Source organism: Lycorma delicatula, chromosome 2 (assembly GCF_047948215.1).
Source record: "Lycorma delicatula isolate Av1 chromosome 2, ASM4794821v1, whole genome shotgun sequence".
In the NCBI taxonomy this organism is placed as follows: Eukaryota; Metazoa; Arthropoda; class Insecta; order Hemiptera; family Fulgoridae; genus Lycorma; species Lycorma delicatula.
Genome location: NC_134456.1, coordinates 201,987,854 through 202,005,950, shown reverse-complemented (window position 1 = coordinate 202,005,950; position 18,097 = coordinate 201,987,854). Strand labels below are relative to the sequence as shown.

General features: G+C 30.1%; 1 protein-coding gene across 1 annotated transcript in view; it reads left to right on the top strand.

Moving 5' to 3' along the window:
- LOC142320350 (UNC93-like protein MFSD11) overlaps positions 1-18,097 on the top strand; it is a 32,921-nt gene that overhangs the window by 1,250 nt on the left and 13,574 nt on the right. The window contains exons 2-6 of the mRNA XM_075358057.1: positions 3,954-4,123; positions 7,484-7,660; positions 11,113-11,366; positions 13,842-13,967; positions 16,983-17,157. Of these exons, the coding sequence (XP_075214172.1) occupies positions 3,954-4,123; positions 7,484-7,660; positions 11,113-11,366; positions 13,842-13,967; positions 16,983-17,157 (902 nt within the window). The remainder of the gene's footprint in view (positions 1-3,953; positions 4,124-7,483; positions 7,661-11,112; positions 11,367-13,841; positions 13,968-16,982; positions 17,158-18,097) is intronic.

Here is an 18,097-nt window from a genome sequence, read left to right as displayed (position 1 = left end):
TACATATGAATAAATAATCAGTATGAAAGTAATACAACTTAGTTATCATATTTTTTTAAAATTAACATTTTAGAGAAGAATCAAAACAAAATCTTAAATTCATAGATCAGTTTGATAAAATTTAGTTAATTTATAACAAAAAAATTAATAGTGCGACTCACTTTCTAAGTACATGAAAATAAGCTTCTAAAAGTTCTTTTAAAATTATTAAGTCACTTCTTCACCTACACTCTTGTAGGCATTGTAGAGTAATGACTCTGGTCTTGAAACATTAGGAAATTCCTTCTTCAGTAGGTGGTCAAGTTGTATATTTGGTTTGCATTAGAGTTGTTTATTTAATATTTGGGTTTAAATTTAGTGTGTTTATAAATAACATATTTTCCAAATTTTTAAATTCACTTTATGTATTACTTTACAACTATACTACAACTTGTAAGAACCTGGATTATTGTGTTTATAGTTGTTCATAGCCTGAAAATGCAATAAAATTTATTTATGAAAATGTAGAGAATTTGTGTTATCTTTGTTAATTATATGTTATCATTATGTATTTGTTGTCAGTAAGTATATTGTCATATTTTTCAATATTTTATATAAAATGTTCCCTTACGTGTAGCTCTTACACTTCTCAAACGCATAGAAAACTTGTTATAATAATAAATACTTGCTTACAGCATATCTAATCACCTTATTTTTATCACATGGTGGACATATGAATTCCCATTTATCATCTGAATGAAAGGATATGATAATTGTGAACAATTTGAAGAATAAAAATTTAATTTGAACATTTTTAAACTGCAAATAATTTTAAAAAAATGTAGCATAATAAATTTTTCTTGCAAATTATATCATGGATTATCTTTTTTCAGTTAGAGTAGCATCTCTGCCTTTCATTCTGGGTAACAAATCCTGGAACAAAGGCTTAGTATTTAAGCTTAGTTAGACAGTATTTTGTATATGGTACAAAATTCACCTCTCATCATAATCAGTAATGTAAATGAGTGCTATATTAGAAGTTACTTAAAAAAAGGTAGTGTCACTATATGTAGCAGTTAAGAAAAATATGGTGAAAAAATGTACTGTCCTAGTTAGGTTTGTTAAAAACTTCATAAAATATAAAAATTCTGAATAAATTACAAAAATGATCTGAGTTTTTCTATTAATTAATATTCAATGACTTTGTTGTCTTGCTGATTAGCAATAAGAACTACACAGAACTGTTAGTTTTATGACAAAAAAAAACTTCTTTTACTAAACTAAAATATGAAACTCAGAATTTTTTTTGGTAAATTTGTGCAAAAGTTTTTAACCTTTTAAAATAGGGATCTTCAATCTCAAATAAGTTTTATTATGAATTGTTAATAATTTTGTTCTAAATTAGATATAAGTTCTTCAATAAGACAATTAATTAAAATAATTATATATTTTATTATTATTATTTTTTAAGTTTTAGGCGTATAACCACAAGTAACCTTTTAAGTTTTAAAGGGTTTCCACACCTAAAAAAAAGAAAATATTTCTTTCCCTGTTAAAAACACCATAACAACATAATCTGTAGACTAGTCATAATAGATGATCCAAAAATAGACTTGTCAAGAGATATTAAAACTCCAAAAAACACTTAAAATACACAAACTACTTCCAACAAAATGTTGTCAAAACTTTCAAATGCTGCAATATCACACAAATATTAAAAAAATTATATTTTCATTAAAAATTTCTAAACGCTCATGAAACTATTTCATTCTTTAATGCTATCACCTAGGTTTACCCACCACCCTTAAGCCATCTTCTCTTGCTTCTTTTTACCTTCTTCCTGAAGGCGTCGATATCAAATTCAAAAGATTCTGATGCCTCAGAGATGGATCCTTCTGATCCTCCACAGTAAATTACAGAGGATGCCTTGCTTCCAGATCAGATGATACCGGCTCAGTTGGTGTGGTCAGCAGTGCGTTAGAGTCATGAGTTGATACACCTCACCGCTAAAGCTTGTGGGGTTGGTGAACTCCTCACCTCCGTGCTTTTGGTTGCTCCATTTTTGCTTTTCCTAAGTCTTCTGTTTCTAATATTTTTATCTCTATCATCTCAGTTCCCTGCATGGGGATTTTTGCTATTTCTACTTTTTCTTCAGGCTTCTTCTCTATTCTGCATTAACTGTCCTTCGCCTTGGAACTAATCAAAGGTTCTTTCCTTAAAGGAGACGAACTCTTCTGTTTAGTAGCTGTTGTTTTATTCTCCCGTTTTGGGCTGTCTTCTCTGGTTAGACGATTTTCAGTTTGTTGTTCACAATACATTTAACCATAGTTGTTAACAGTAATGCTAGCTCCACAATTTAATCCTTCACGTTGAAAAAAGTTGCAGGAGTTGAAGCAGCTTGTGCATATGACAATACCTTCTGCGATCTATTTTTGACAATTTTCTTCGCTTTGAAGAAGCTTACCTTTTAAATTGTCTTAACCTCTTGGATTGTACCTCCTCCTTATATATTGGATAGTTTCCAGATCTTGCTGAATGATTCCTGTGATAATTTATACAGGCAGATGGATCCCTGCACAGATCATCAGAATGAAGCAGTTCATCACAAACACAGATCTGTTTTCTTGTGCAACATACTGCTATATGTCCAAACTTCTGACATCCAAAGCATCGCAATGGAGTCAGGATGAACAGATGGATGTTTAGTCAGTGAAAGCCAGCCGTTATATTTTCTAAGTACTTTGATTGTTGAATGTCAATACATGCAACACGGAGGCTACATCTTCTCCATTGTGTCAGGTGTTCAATCGTTGACACCTTGAACTCCTTGTTCATTCAGGAATCATTAAACTCCTTGTTCATTCAGTTCCTCAACGATTTCTTCCTCTGTGCAAAAGGTCCCTGCACACTGCTACCTCCTTCGAAGCATTTAGAGTCCCATGTGGTGAAACTTCAATGTCTAACAGTCCAATCTTTTTTGCCTTCAACAGCCGTAACAATTGTAAATCATTGGCAGTTTCAACGAAAAAACCCACTGCAGTCTTCCTTACATCCTTTTCCAATTCTCCAGCAGCTTCTGTGATACCTCAGACTATCACGAAAGGACTTATTTTGCTAAAATATCATCCACTTCTCTTGATAAGTAAATATTTTAGTATACTATGTTGCCTTTTGGTTGAAACTTGGTTCTATCTGTCTTCTCAATGTTCATGAATTCTACACTCTTTCTCCTCTTTTCCTGCAAAGACAGAAGCTGTTCAAGATGAGGGTTTTTATGTGGCCTTGAAAGTTGTGGAAGTAGAAAATTCCATAAAGCTATGTTCCGACAGTCAATATGACGCTTGGTGCGGACGGATAGACAGTTGGCCATGCCACGGATCATTGATCCTCCCAGGGTTCCCCCAGTCAGCCACCTCCAACAAATTTAACCCAGGCCAGGGAATCAGGTACTGCCTGACCAACGATACCAAACATTCCAAAGCTCACATGTAGCAGTAAGGGCTCCAATACCCTTACCCATGGAGCAATCCCGGCCAAGAACCGAAATGACAGACTCACAATGGACGATGCAAGTCATTGGCACAGCAAGCTCAAAGCCACCCGCCCTCAACCTGGCTCTACAACTGAGAAGAGTGATGAGCACTCCCTGTCTGCACTCTGCCCAGCGTTGGAAAAAAAGATCACGGTCATGCCTCCCACCACCACTGTAAAAAGTGAACCCAAAAAGCATAACTGCAACCAGCTCGGGACCACCAATCACCAATCCTGTATTCCACAGAGAGCTCCTAAGCAGAGACATTGCCCTGTTGGCTGACATAAGTGAAAGTAGCCAAGTACCATGTCGTTGCCCGCCACAGACGTGGGCGTAGATGTTATTGCACAGATGTGGGGATCGGATTATCTGGATTATTACCTTTATCATTATCATTATCATTACTGGCACAAAAAGCTATTAATGTTTTAAATTTATTTAGAAAATTTTAATATCAAGCATAGAAGATGAAAAGGAAAACTTTAAGGTTGATGGTTATACTATAAATGGACTGGTATACACAGTTTACTCTGTATCACTTTGGTTAGCGCCTGCTGTTATCAGTTTAGCAGGACTTAGAATGGCTATGGTTTATTCAGCAACAGGATTTATGTGAGTATAAAATAAATTAAAACATAATAAGAGTTCCATATTTTTTTTAATTAAAGCATGATTTACTTTCAGTATGTTCTGGTGAGTGTATGATAGACTATGAATGCAGTTAAAATTTTGGTGGGTGAACAGCATTAAATATTTTTCTGTGTTATTCATGGCAAATTGTGAATTGCAGAGAGGTAGTCTGTGAGTTACAATGGTGAAAATAACTTTGTACATATCAGATATGGTACTATGAGGGATTGGGATTGCAGGTAATGAATTTTAATAGCAGACGGAGTGTAGCTGTCAAAGTACAGCAAACAGTATAGCTCTTACAGTTTGATCACTAGTTTATGTGACATATCTGCACAGAGTAACTCCTGAGTGTATCTAGATTCTATTCACATAAAAGCACAGTAATTTTTATTACATTTTTTAACAAAAATAATATTATAAGGTAACAGAATATATTGAAAAATTAATTATATAGTCATACAAACTAAAGGTCATGATGATTGCTGGATTGAAAGTATTGCCTAAAATTAGAAAATGAATGAAATGAACAACAGTTTCACTTCAGAAAAGCACTCCCTGTCTGCACTCCACCTAGTGCTGGAAAAAAAAGATCACTGTCATGCCTCCTGCCACTGCTGTAAAAAGCGAAACCAAAATGTATATTAATAGCTACACTATTGTAACCAACATGTCAAAATATGTAATTTACTATACCAGTATTGTACATAATTTATTTTGTTGGTTTGATACACCTTCACTACTTTATATCCTGTGCTAATTGCTTGACCTCAACTATGACGAACCTCCTCTATACTATGTCCTTGATTTTAAGCTTCATTAATTTTTATCCTCATTTACAGTATCTACCTTTTAAAGTTTTTGTTACAACTAAGTTAACTAACCATAGATGTTTTAATATATGTTCTTTTTACAAGATTTTACCCCCAATTTCATCTTAATTTCAGTTCATCTTAAACCTTCTTTATTTCATACTTTATGTACCTAGCTAATTTTCCACATTCTTCTGCAGCAACATAAAGGTTTTTATTTTTTGTGTGTCTTTTTTCATTATTTATTACACAATAAAAAAATGTTTTGACGTAAGTTACTTACAATTTAACACATACAACAATTCATTCATTGTTTCATATTATAAAGAGTAACAATTAATTTGTTGCTTGAAAATATTTTTTTTCAATTTTTAATATGAATCTGATGCATTTAAAATAGTTAGAGTACTAGTCAGAACTGTCTTTTTCTTAAAATAGACTATACATTCACTCCTTATGGTTAAGAGCGTGAAGATGTCACTTTACTGAAGCTAAACATTACCTACATTTTGGTACATTTGGCATGCTGATTACAATAAAGTTCTCATTTTATGAGCATAAAGAATCTTATCACTAACTTCTGATAAGACAGTGACTAAATTTACTTCTTCTTCTTCTTATAATGATCCAAAACTAAAAAAAGGATTCTTTCATTAAATGTATTCCATTATAAACAAACTTCAGTTAAACTCATAATTTTGACAAAGCATACCATATAATAAAATAGTTGACCTATGTACAATTTATTGTGTGCTATTTTTCAGAGAACTTTTATCCCTTATTAGATCTGTGACATAAAATCACATACACTAATTCTTTCAACAGTTATCAGGTTGAAAAGACTATGGTTGCAGAATGTCAGTTTGAAAAAATGTTTAATTACATCTAGATTTGTCGATGTGCAAATAAAATATATGAACTGATATTTTTATCATCTGTAAGATGAAAAAAAAATGATTAATGAGCAAAATTAAAAAATGTACATTTTCTAGCTGCTGAGGGGGTTATGTATTTAACCCACTGTTTTCCACAGAAAGGGATAAATTAATTCAGTTACTTCACAGTATTCTTGTCAGTTTTTCTTATGGTGGTGAGATCTATAAAGCATCTAACGTACAACAGATATCAATCAGAGCTTATTTCCGTAAGAATAATGACGTTTCTCTGAGCAGGATCTTTATCACAGAGGATAGAGTGTTTCTCTGGAGGATAGAGTGAAGGATTGTAGGGATAAATATCATCTGGATTTCTGTAGGCTTTGGCATGCTGATGTGCAGTAGTATGTTTGATTCTACAAAGAAAGCAAGAGGAAATCACTAAATCCTTTTATTTCCTAGTAAGCATAGCGTGGTATGTGTTGTGTTATTGAGATTGCTTTATCATTTATGGGAATAATTTTTTACTCATATCAGATGTACATTAATTTTTACAATTAATTAACTTAAACGATTGCAATTATGGAACTTAACAGACCAGAATTAAAAGAAATGGGTTATTAATCTGAGTCTGATATTTAAAAACATGACTACAAAAAATTTTAAATGTAACCAAAAAGTAACAATAAATACTCATTTAACTAAACAGACACAAAAATAGCTGTGAAATAATACAATAAGGAACATTAACATAATTTAAAGGAATAAACCATAAATTAGAATTTTGTGGATTAATTTATTCATCTTTAATCAACTGATGCAATCACGTCATAAGGAGGGAAAAATAATGACAATACTAATGATGATGACTCACAATTCTTTTCCAACTTTTGATGTATGAAAGATAAGATTTTTTCAAATGAATTAAGTGGATTTTAAAAATATTAAAGTTGTATTAAATCTGAAAATGATTATTATTACTGAAAAATATTGGTTGAGTTTGATATGGTGATGATTATTTTTCATTTAAATAATTAACTGAAAAAATTTTATTTCATAAGCTTTCATAAAAGTTTTATTTTTGTTTTTATAAGTTTCTACTTGATTTAATATAACTATTAACTGAAAAAAATAGATAATTAATTCTGAGTAAGATGGTGAACTGCAATTTCACAAGCTGATGGTTCTACAACATATTGAATGTCTCAGGGAGTAGCATATGAAAAATTTTTAAATATTAAATAAGGATAAATTCCAATGGTTGAAGCCAGATCTAATAAACTTCTTTTTGTAAATTATCAAATAAATACATAATCAATACTGGGTATAATTTCTCTGCATTGTGTTTGCATTTGTTCTTTTTTAATGAACAGACCAGTCAATACAACTTAGAAAACACAAAATATTATTCATTAAAATATTCAGTTTCATTATTTTTAGAATGTTTTTCCTTTCAATTTTTATTTATTAAGACAATTAAATTTTCTTCTTCAACATTCTTTTCTTAATTAATTGGTAATTACCTAATTGAACTATTTTATACATTAGTTTTACACAATCACATAAAAAGTCTATGCTAATTGTACTACACTATTTTTTTCACAATAATAATAAGAAAATTCATGTAGAATATTGAAATATGTACAAATTAACAGGTTATATTTACTGGCATATGCAGTTGAAGAAATGTGGGTGATTTATTTAGCTGCAATGTTGTGTGGTATGTGTTCAGCTGTAATTTGGACTGCAGAAGGCAGGTATTTAATTAGTAATTCTGAACCTAAAACAATAACAAGAAATGTGGGAGTATTTTGGCTGCTTTTCAGTTCAGCGTAAGTATAATAAATTACTTAACAGGCTGCTAGTTTTATAAAATTTTTATTTCTAAAAATTTAACTTAATAAGAATAAATTTAACATAATAAGAATGAAAAACTGTACATTTTACTATATAATATTACAGTAAAAACTTTTAAGATGTATTTTCTATTTATGAATTATATTAATATTTCTCTAGATAATTAATTAATAAGAAGGTATGTTATGGATCAGACTCCAGAATTCAGCATTGTCAGCAGGAAAATATTTATGACATCTGAATCCTTCACTAAATTGTCTAACTTCACATTATGTTTATTAGAAAGGCTGCCATTGATACAAAATAGTAAAAAAGAGCTAAACTTATAGATTGTTATTTAGCAAAAACAGTATTTGTGAAAGCATATTTCTGCATTTTCATTGTTTTTGATAAATTGTGAAAATATTTTTTTTAAATGAAAACCAACAAAAATGGCTGTTATTTTATTGTATTATATTATTCTGGGGATATTAATAAAATTATATAATAAACTAAGGAATACTAATAATAATCTTATATGGAGTTGATACAGCACAATCTGACAAAAGATTTGAAAACAGCAATTACAAAAAAAAAGATTAAAATTTCTAAATTAAAATATACATATGATCTAAATGAATCCAAGAAGACTAACTAGATAAGCATATTTTCAACAAAAAAAAACTGAAAACTATAAAGCCAAATGATACACATAAAGCAGATGAAAGAGGATTGTTTGCATAGAATGAAATTTAGAGAAACAATTTATAACACAAATGTTATAAATGAAAGAAGAAAGAGCACCAGAAAAAAATGGATGGAAGAAAAAAATAGGTGCCCTCTGAGAAAAAGAAGTAAGTATGGAAAAGAAACAAAAAAAGAAGTAATGTTGCCGTGATTCCTGGTAGGCTGCTTCTAAATAAAAATAAATAAATAAATAATAAAAACTAAGAATTAAAAATATGATTTCATATGGTACCGACAGTTACAGATTGAAAAAAATATTCCTCAACTAATATTGACTAGAAATTTGTCACAAAAATTACAACATTAAAAAAAGCACTTTTAAGAATTTTATTCTTGAGAAGTATTTTAAAAGATCAAAGTTAAATTGAAATTTTGGTACATTTTCGTTTGGTGTTTACCATCTAAAGAACTTTTATTTTGTGACCTCCACTCCAGTCACTGGATAAGCCTCCTGTTAACCTACAACAGTTTATAAATAATTATTATATTTTATTGTTCTGTCGCTGATTTTTATTTTACAAACTTTTAATCTTATGTTATTTTGTTTAGATTATCATAAGTTTGCTTGCTACTTGCTGTAGCAGACAGAACAATGTATCTTTCACTTAATAAAATATTTAGAAATATATTTTATATTACAAAGAGTTTTGGGTAACTTCCGCATAACTCTTCAACTTTATTATTTTAATTTATGACCTTTGAATGGAATGTAGTTAAACTATTTTGTGTTTTAGAAAATGATAATTTGTAATTAGGTATAAAATAGTAACTACTTTAATCATTTTGGTAATGGTTTTTGGTATTTTTGTGATAGATTAGATGAGATTTTATTACATATTTCCATTTATGGAGCTTTCACTATATGATCCACTTATAGAACATTTAATTTTGGGAGCAGACCTAAGTTTACCTCAATTTATACTACAGTCTCACAAAGTAGGTCCAAAATTGCACAAATTCATCCATTTCATCTCTTATTAAAAATATGCATGTTTGGGTTATTTAAAAATGAAATGTTCTATATACTGACATAGATGTAGGCTCAATCTAAAGGAAATATCTCCAAGATCTGATTTTAAACTCTCAAGGTCAGTGGAATACACATGTGCAGGCAAGTCAACTCACAATACAATTGTAGTCAGTCAAGATGTGGCCCCCACAACAGAAGATTTGGTGCATGCTGTGGTTGCCACAATTGCAATCAGTTACGCGAGTTTAAAGGCATATACAAACTGAGTGGAATATCAATCCTCCAGCAACCATTCAATTCGTCAGTTAGATACAACTTTAAGAGATAATGGAAGCTTGGATTCACAGTCTGGAAATCATCCAAAAGTTTCAGTTAGTGATGAGACTGTGGATCATGTATACGATGCATTCACTTACAGTCCTGGAAAGTCAATTAGGTGGGCTAATTATGAACTGCAAATTCCTCATTCCACTGTTCACGAAATTGTCATAACCAACTTTGTTTGTGAACGTACAAGTTCACAAACAAAGTGAACATTTGTTTATATGGGCCTTCATCCCATTAAAACAAATGATCGCTGCCTACAAAATCAGTTTGCTGCAGAGGTAATGCATCGTGTCGAAAACAATCCTAATTATTTTGATATGTTGTTATTTAGTGATGAGGCAACCTTTCATATGTGCAGTATAGTTAACAAACACAATTGTTGAATATAGGTAAACCCCATACGATATTGAAAATGAAAGGAACACACTAAAAGTCAATGTCTGGTTAGGATTGCAAAAAAATGGCATCATCAGTTTGTTTTTTTCATGGAGCCCATTGGGACAGGATACCTCAACATACTTGAGAACTATGTTCATCAGATTTTACAGACTTCAGATTCCAACAAGATGGTGCTCCAACACACCTTTCCTGTGATGTTACCATGATCTTGTACAACATTTTCCCCAGATATTGGATCAGATGAGGAGGTTCAACAGCACAACCACCTAAATCTCCAGATGTCACTTCTTTGGAGTTTTTTGCTTGGAGATTTATTGAAAGGTTGTGTTTACCAAAGAAAAGTTGAGATGAGGATGATTTAAAGCAGAGAATTGTTGAAGTTATTGGTCTAATAATGTTACAGATGCTTGTAAACACCTGGCAAGAGTTAGATTATTGTCTAGATGTCTGCTGAGCTATAAAACTTGCACACATTAAACTTGATTAACTTACATTAAAAATTGGTAAGTTGATGTGTTTATTAAAAAAAAATTATTAAATTAAATTAACTGGTTCTCTTAATATAAGCTGTTACTTTAGCTTGGATAGCTTGGACATTCTGTAAATAAACTTATGTCCGTAGCCCAAGGGCTGGCTTACCTCTTCAATCTTCCTGTCACTTGATGCAATGACTAGACATTGCATCCTAAGCATGCATCTTTAATATTGCCAGGAAAAATTAGAGAATTGTACTAAATTAAAAGTTGTAGGTACAATCAATCCTTTTCCAATGAAAATCGTATCATCAGTAACTGGAACAAGCTAATAAAATTGTATACTATAAAATTAGTACACCCCTATCATATTCTGTCTAATAATTATGAGTGAGGTAATAGCAGGACTGAATTGCCGTACTGGAAATATTTTAAAATAAAATTATTGAAAATACATTAATTATAAAAAATAAAAATATATAAGATAAAAAATATTAAATGTGCAATGAATAAATTGTTAACTTTTTTACAGGCAGTTTTATGGTAACATTTTTACTTATTCCCAATTAGAAGGTAAACAATTCTTAGACAGACAAACAAGGAGAAAAATAGTCTATGTCTTAAGTGGAATTGCAGGAACTAGCATTTTATCATTTATGTTTCTAAGACCAATAAAAAAAGAAATTCCATTACCTAGAGATAAACCAGTAGAAGCTTTGAAAAAAACTTGGTCTGTTTTCACATCCAGGACAATGGTGTTTTTAAGTATTGCATTTTGTTATACTGGTAAATAAGAATTACATTTTTAAAATTTAATATTAGTACTGATGAAGGCTGTAATGTCTTAATCTTAGGTTAGATTAATATTTAATATTAATTATAATTTTCAACTCGCTTGAAAATCTTCATGTATGTAGATTTATATCTCACACATAACATTGGCATTGGTCTCTCTCTCATTAGGAAGTGATCTGTTCTTACTTGAGAAAGTAAATAAATAATCATAATTTGGTCATTTAATGCTTTAAAAACACAAAATACCTTTTAAACTCTTCATGGTATATTAATAAACATCAATACATATTTAAATAATTATTACTGTAACAGTTTGGTACTCATATCATACTATGTTTAAAAAATATAAAAAGGTTTTTAAAATTGGACTGTAGTCATTTCAAAAACGTATTACATCAGATTTTGTTTTTATTTTTTTATATGTAAAATTAAACTTTCCATGATAGTGAATGGTGTATATGAAACCAACCAGTAATATTTTCACTATATTTACAATGAATATGTAGTGAAAATTAATTCATATTTTTAATTTTCTACCTGTTAAATTTCTCTTGTAGTTTATAAATCATTAACCACAGGTATTAATAAACTCTACAGCATGATAAATGATCAGACAGTTTTATTAAAATTTTAAGATTGGTTTAAGTTTTTTGTGACATCATATATGCTTTATTAACCAAATTAAAGTATTTATTTTATGAGAACACAGATTTTTATTATGCCATTATCTGATGGTTTTCTAACTACTCTTTTTATATTAACATTATTTTGTTTACCACAAGTACAAATGAGAGATTTAAAGTAAACATTAATACAAGTATTTGTATTAATGTTTAATACAAATACCCTTTCATCATAAAACAATAGTTTAAATGCACATTGGCTCTACTCAATAATGATGCATTCTTTAAATTAATGTTTAAAATTACAAGAATTTATATACATAAAACATCCATTATAAAATACTCTTCATAAGTTTATTCTCATTCACTATTTTTAACATATTGTTAACTTTTCAAACAAAATAAGCAAGTGATTAAAGTATGTATTTTAAATATTACTGTTTTTTTTATATTTACTTTTTGGTGGAATAATCAAAATTTGACAGTTTGCTTCTATGTTCTTTACTAAATTTTAAAACTCAGTATATTTACCATATCCTACATCCCCAATTATTTTTTTATATAATTTAATCTTTGTCATCAACACATTTTATTATCAATACACCCTTGCATTACCAAATGAACTGAATCTAAAGTTTCCACATAAGGCCCTCTGAACTAGTTTAGATTTTGGTACAACCTTCTTTTCTCTATAGTCTTCTTAATTTTCTACTTTTTTTCCAGGAAAGCTCTTCTTGCTTACACCAGTCTTCTGTAGAAGCATAATTTATTTTGACCATCCTTTGCAATTTTACTGTCTAAATAACAAATTTTAAATTTCTGGTTTATTGTGTTTCTCTATATCCTTTCTATCATACTCATATCTTTGTTTTAGCCTAATTTATTCTCAAATTGAATTTCTCTCCTAGCAAAAAATTTATGTTATTCAGTACATCTTATAACGGATTTCTTGGTACCTCAAAAAAAAAAATTGCATCAGAGAAATCCTAAATATCTTCATTTCTTCTCATTGAATAGTAGTAACTCTACTCTAAAATTTATCCTTCAATTCTTGAATTGCTTTTCTATGCTTATGTACGTACTAATGTGTATATACTTTTCTAATATACACACAAGGTAGTAAGTATATTGTATGCATTAATATATGAATGTAATGAATCAATGTGATGCATAAATATTATTATGTAGATAAATTCAGTATAAATACATACATTTTTCAACTATGTTCAATTCGCAGAAAAAATATTATCAAAAGTATCAAATTGTCATGACCTAAGCTAGCCTACATGAACAAAGAATAAGAAGTTTTATTACTTTGTAGTTATATAAAGAAAATGCAGCTTCTAACAGTAAAAAAAAAAATATATATATATATATATATATATAATAATTAAAAATTAATGAAAATAAATTATAGAAGTACTGAGATTGTGTCCTGTTTTTGAAGTTAATTTATTTGATATAATTATTTATCTTTTTGTCCTAAAATAATGCTGCCTACTATCTAACTGTATGTCGCAGACATTTCTAAGTCATGTATTTGATATGTTTTTTATAATATTTCATCAATCAGTTTTTTACATTTTAAAAAACAGTATTAAAAGATTTTGTTGGATAACCATAAATCCAGAAATTTTTAAGAGTCTAGTTACTTCCAAATGATCACTGAACAATTTATCTCTTAACATTCTCTTTTAATCTTGTGAATAACAATAATTTCATAAAATTAATAAAAAAAGGTGTAATATTAAAATAATAATAGGAACCATATCAAAGATATGACCCAATTTATCTCTGAACTTTTAATGTCATTGATTAACAGATTGTAGATTGTGATATTTAGGTTTACAACAAGCATTTGCAACTGGTGTATACAGTTCAACAATAGGATTCACTATGCAGTTTGGTAAACATTCAAAGGAACTAGTTGCATTGTCTGGTATCTTCATGGGGATTGGAGAAATAGTAGGTCAGTAAACTACAAAGATTAATTATATCATGATAATAAATTTATGCATTCAGGTAAATTAAGGAATAAATACATAATTTTATTTACTCTTACGGCAGATTAAAAAAAATTTACATATAAAAAAGAAAAATACCTATTAAGTAATTTAAATTTTTTTTTTTTTTTTTTTTGTCTTCAGTCATTTGACTGGTTTGATGCAGCTCTCCAAGATTCCCTATCTAGTGCTAGTCGTTTCATTTCAGTATACCCTCTACACCCTACATCCCTAACATTTAAATTTAAATAATATTATTAATTAATATCTACTCTGAAAGTAATAGTTTTCTGAATTTAGCCTACAGAAGTAATTAAATTGATGAAACTAATAAAAATTAAAGAGAAATTTATAAATGTTTAATGATAATTATGAATGTTGAATGATAATTAATATCAATATTTAGTTATATAATTTAAAATTATTTTTAAAAAAGCTTCTTTCGCAGCACTAATTAGTTGGTGAAAGAAGCATTTTGGAGTTCTGCATTTTTTGTGGAGTAAGGCATTTTCTCAGTATTTATTTCTAGAAATAGAATGGGTATTTATCCATTAAAGTTAACTCTTGTGCTTAAAAGCAAACAAATTAAAAAATACATTAAAAAACTATCAATTTGACTATTTGAAAACATTTTGAACAATAACGCAGTCTTTGAACCTTTGTGTCAAATTGATAGTTTTTTTTAATGGGACAGGTGAACTTTTACCAGAAACAATAAGTGCCAACATAGCACCCAAATTCAAATACTGCCCAGTTATCTCGGTGGATGTGGAGCGATCCTTTTCCATTTATAAAAATATTTTAAGTGATCGAGGACACAATCTTACTATCGAACATTTGGAACAGTACCTGATTGTTTACATTTACAAAAGTAACAAAATGTTAAATATTGAATTTATCGATATGTTATTCAACTTCCTACTAATTGTATTTGACAAAAAGGTTCAAAACCTGGGTTATTGTTCAAAATGTTTTCAAATTTTTCTTTAAGATTATACAGGAATACCTCTGGCAATGTGGAGTTCATTTGGCGGATTTTATTCATTAACTGAATAGATTCAGTCAACGCCAAACCTTGAGTTTCAAACTTTTCAATTCTCACAGGTATGTGGGAAAAATGAGTGCTAATCACAGCTACATTTTTTTATGCTAGAATTGTTAAATGCTTCCTTGGACTGACAAACTGCCATAGCCTCTGCAGTATTGAAGTCGTTGATGGCCTCGAAATGTTCATTGTAAAACAGGTACAGCTTCAATCTATGTTCCCCATCGAGTTACCACTGGTTCAGGAGGTAAAGGCACATTTGACAGTTTTTCATTATAGGCCTTATTGCAAGCAGGTGCCTTAAGAAACACTTTCTTTGTTGATGAAACCAGTTTATTTACATTCCCAAATGTGGATCGTACTTCTTCAGTGAGTTGATGTACTCCATGAGCAAAGCACCTCACGGCTACAATATAAGATTTCATTTATTAACTAGGTACCCTACCGAAAAATATTGTAAGTGTAGCGAAAATGTGCATTATCTCCAGATTTTAAGGAAAATATACAATAACCGGTGAGAATGGGCTTAATATGCAAATGCATATAATCCAGCCTCTAGTTATTACCATCTGACTTAGATCAACAGATGAAATTCTGTTGATGGTTAATTAGAAAATGTGATCATCCCTATATCCGTTGTAATATTTTAATTACTGATGAATCTGGTTTTACAAGAAATGGCAGTGTAAATTATCGAAGCAATCACATTTAGACAGAAGAAAATCCTCATGAGACTGCTACAAGTCATTTCCATCTCACTTTTCGTTTAATGTGTGGTGTGGTCTTTTTCGTGATAATTTCATAGGCCTTTTTTCTTACTTCCAAGGCTTAATGGAGAGCAGTACTTGCATTTTTTGCAAACAAATTTGATGGAAATCTTTGAAGATATTTCACTTTCACATGTGGTTTTTCAATGATGGCGCACCTGCTCACTATTGTCGTGATGTGTTGAATCATTTAAATAACACATTTAAATGATTCAACACATTTAGTAAACAATGGATTGATCAAAACGGACCAATAAAATGGCCACCTTGATCTCCTGACCTCACATCATAGCACCTTTTCCTTTGAGGTTGAATGAAATAGTAGTCTATTTTGCTTCTATTGGCACACAAGCATTGAGAGCAAATCTTGTATTTTTTCCTCAGTTGTGTCACAGATGGTTATATAAAGGTGCTTATCCTATTCAGTTTGCGGTCAAATAGTATTTTGATCAGTTTTATATTTATTTATTGTGTTGTTTAGTTAAATTTTTTACCAAAACGAATATTGACATTTCTCTGAATTCATTTTCATAAGACTGTCATTATCAATGAGTATTGTTTATACAAAACAGTCATGTGTAAAAATTCTCAAAAGTGCATTTTTTTAGAGGATATCCTCATCAAGAAAATTCATTATTTGAGGCTATACTCCCTCACAACATGCTGCAAGCCCAACTATAGTTTATTAAATTAAACACCAGCAACCAAACTATATTGGTAACTAGAGCATTCAATTCCAGTTAAAAACAGCTGTATTGATAAGTGGATTTGAGCCTGGGTTCCATATTTAATTACATATTGTATCAGTAAATTTAAAAAGAACAAATAAATCCTTAAAATAAAAAATGGTGGTTGTTATGTAACTGACTTCATTTCTCAGGTAATAGTACAGAAGAAAATATTGGGATAAGTATAAAGCCGCCTGTAATTGGCCTGCATAGGAGAGTTGCTTGTGTAGGATAGAACTTCTAATTTTCTTGAGTTAATTTTAAGCCCTTTTTAAGCTGGCAATGTGTCCAATAGTTGGGTACATATTTATGGATGTACATAATAAATAACATGTAAAAAAAAATTATTTCAATTATTGTCTAATTTATAATTTAATTTGTTTTAAAGCTATAGAATTTTAAAATTCAATATTTCTTACAGCTGGTGAAATTTACATACAGGTGGAGTATTTCAAATAATGGTAGGAGCTTCATTAAGCAGACTAAAATATGGAAGAAGTATAATATTCGTGCTTGGAGTAATATCAGAACTTATCTCCTACTCTTTAACATACATCAATTTACCAAATAGTGCAGTATTTGGAAATACTGATGACAAAGCTATTATTGAAAACAGGTCATTAATTCTAACGGGAAGTCAGTAAATAGGTCACAAATTGAATTGAATTCAATATAGTTGAAAATATAATGAGTAGTTTTTAAAGGTGTTATTAGGTGACAGCACAATCCAGATGATATTCACTTTGCAATAGCCAGATAGCAAAGCTGCACTTCATTTACATTCATACATATCATCATCTGAAGTAATGCCTTACAGTCTGGAGGCTAAACAGAAAAGAGAGAGAGGTAGCAAAGCTGTACACTTTAATAACTCAGTTTAAAAGTGGTAATCATGCTTGAGGAGTTTTGTTAGAAGATCAGTATGATTATGAGGTTTTTTTCAGGAAAAGGACTAGGAAATGTTTCTTGTTTGTGGGAAGAAGTGTTTGAACATAAATCAAAGTAGATTCAGTATAACAAAAATATACCTCTTCCTTGTCATACAAGAAAGTCAAGGTTACACTCTCAACTGTTAAGTTTATGCATAAAGACAATGGTGTTCAAGTTTTGGGATTAACAAGGAGCCCAGCAATTTTCTAAGTATCATTTTGAAAACCAATAATCTGAATGCTGCATCATTCTATGAAGTTCTATTACTGCTTTAAGCTGCAATTTGAAGAAAATATCTAGGCCTACTCGCTAGAGGATTCTTCTTCCTTCACAACAATGCCAGATCTCAGTTGGCACAATTAGTAAAGACAAATTAGGAGAATTGCAGATGAATTAGGTTTGCAACAATTTCAACTTCCACCATATAGCTTCAAGCACCATGAAGCCAACCTGTGCTCAGGTTCGCCCGAAAATTCAGAAGACACTAATTCTACTAGGTTTTCACCATCTTACAAAGTTTCATCAAAATCGGTTGAAAATGGCGCCCATTAGCACGAAACAACCGAAAATGTGACCAAAAACCAGTTTTTTGCCTGCAACTGCAGTTCCTGTGCACCGATTCGCTC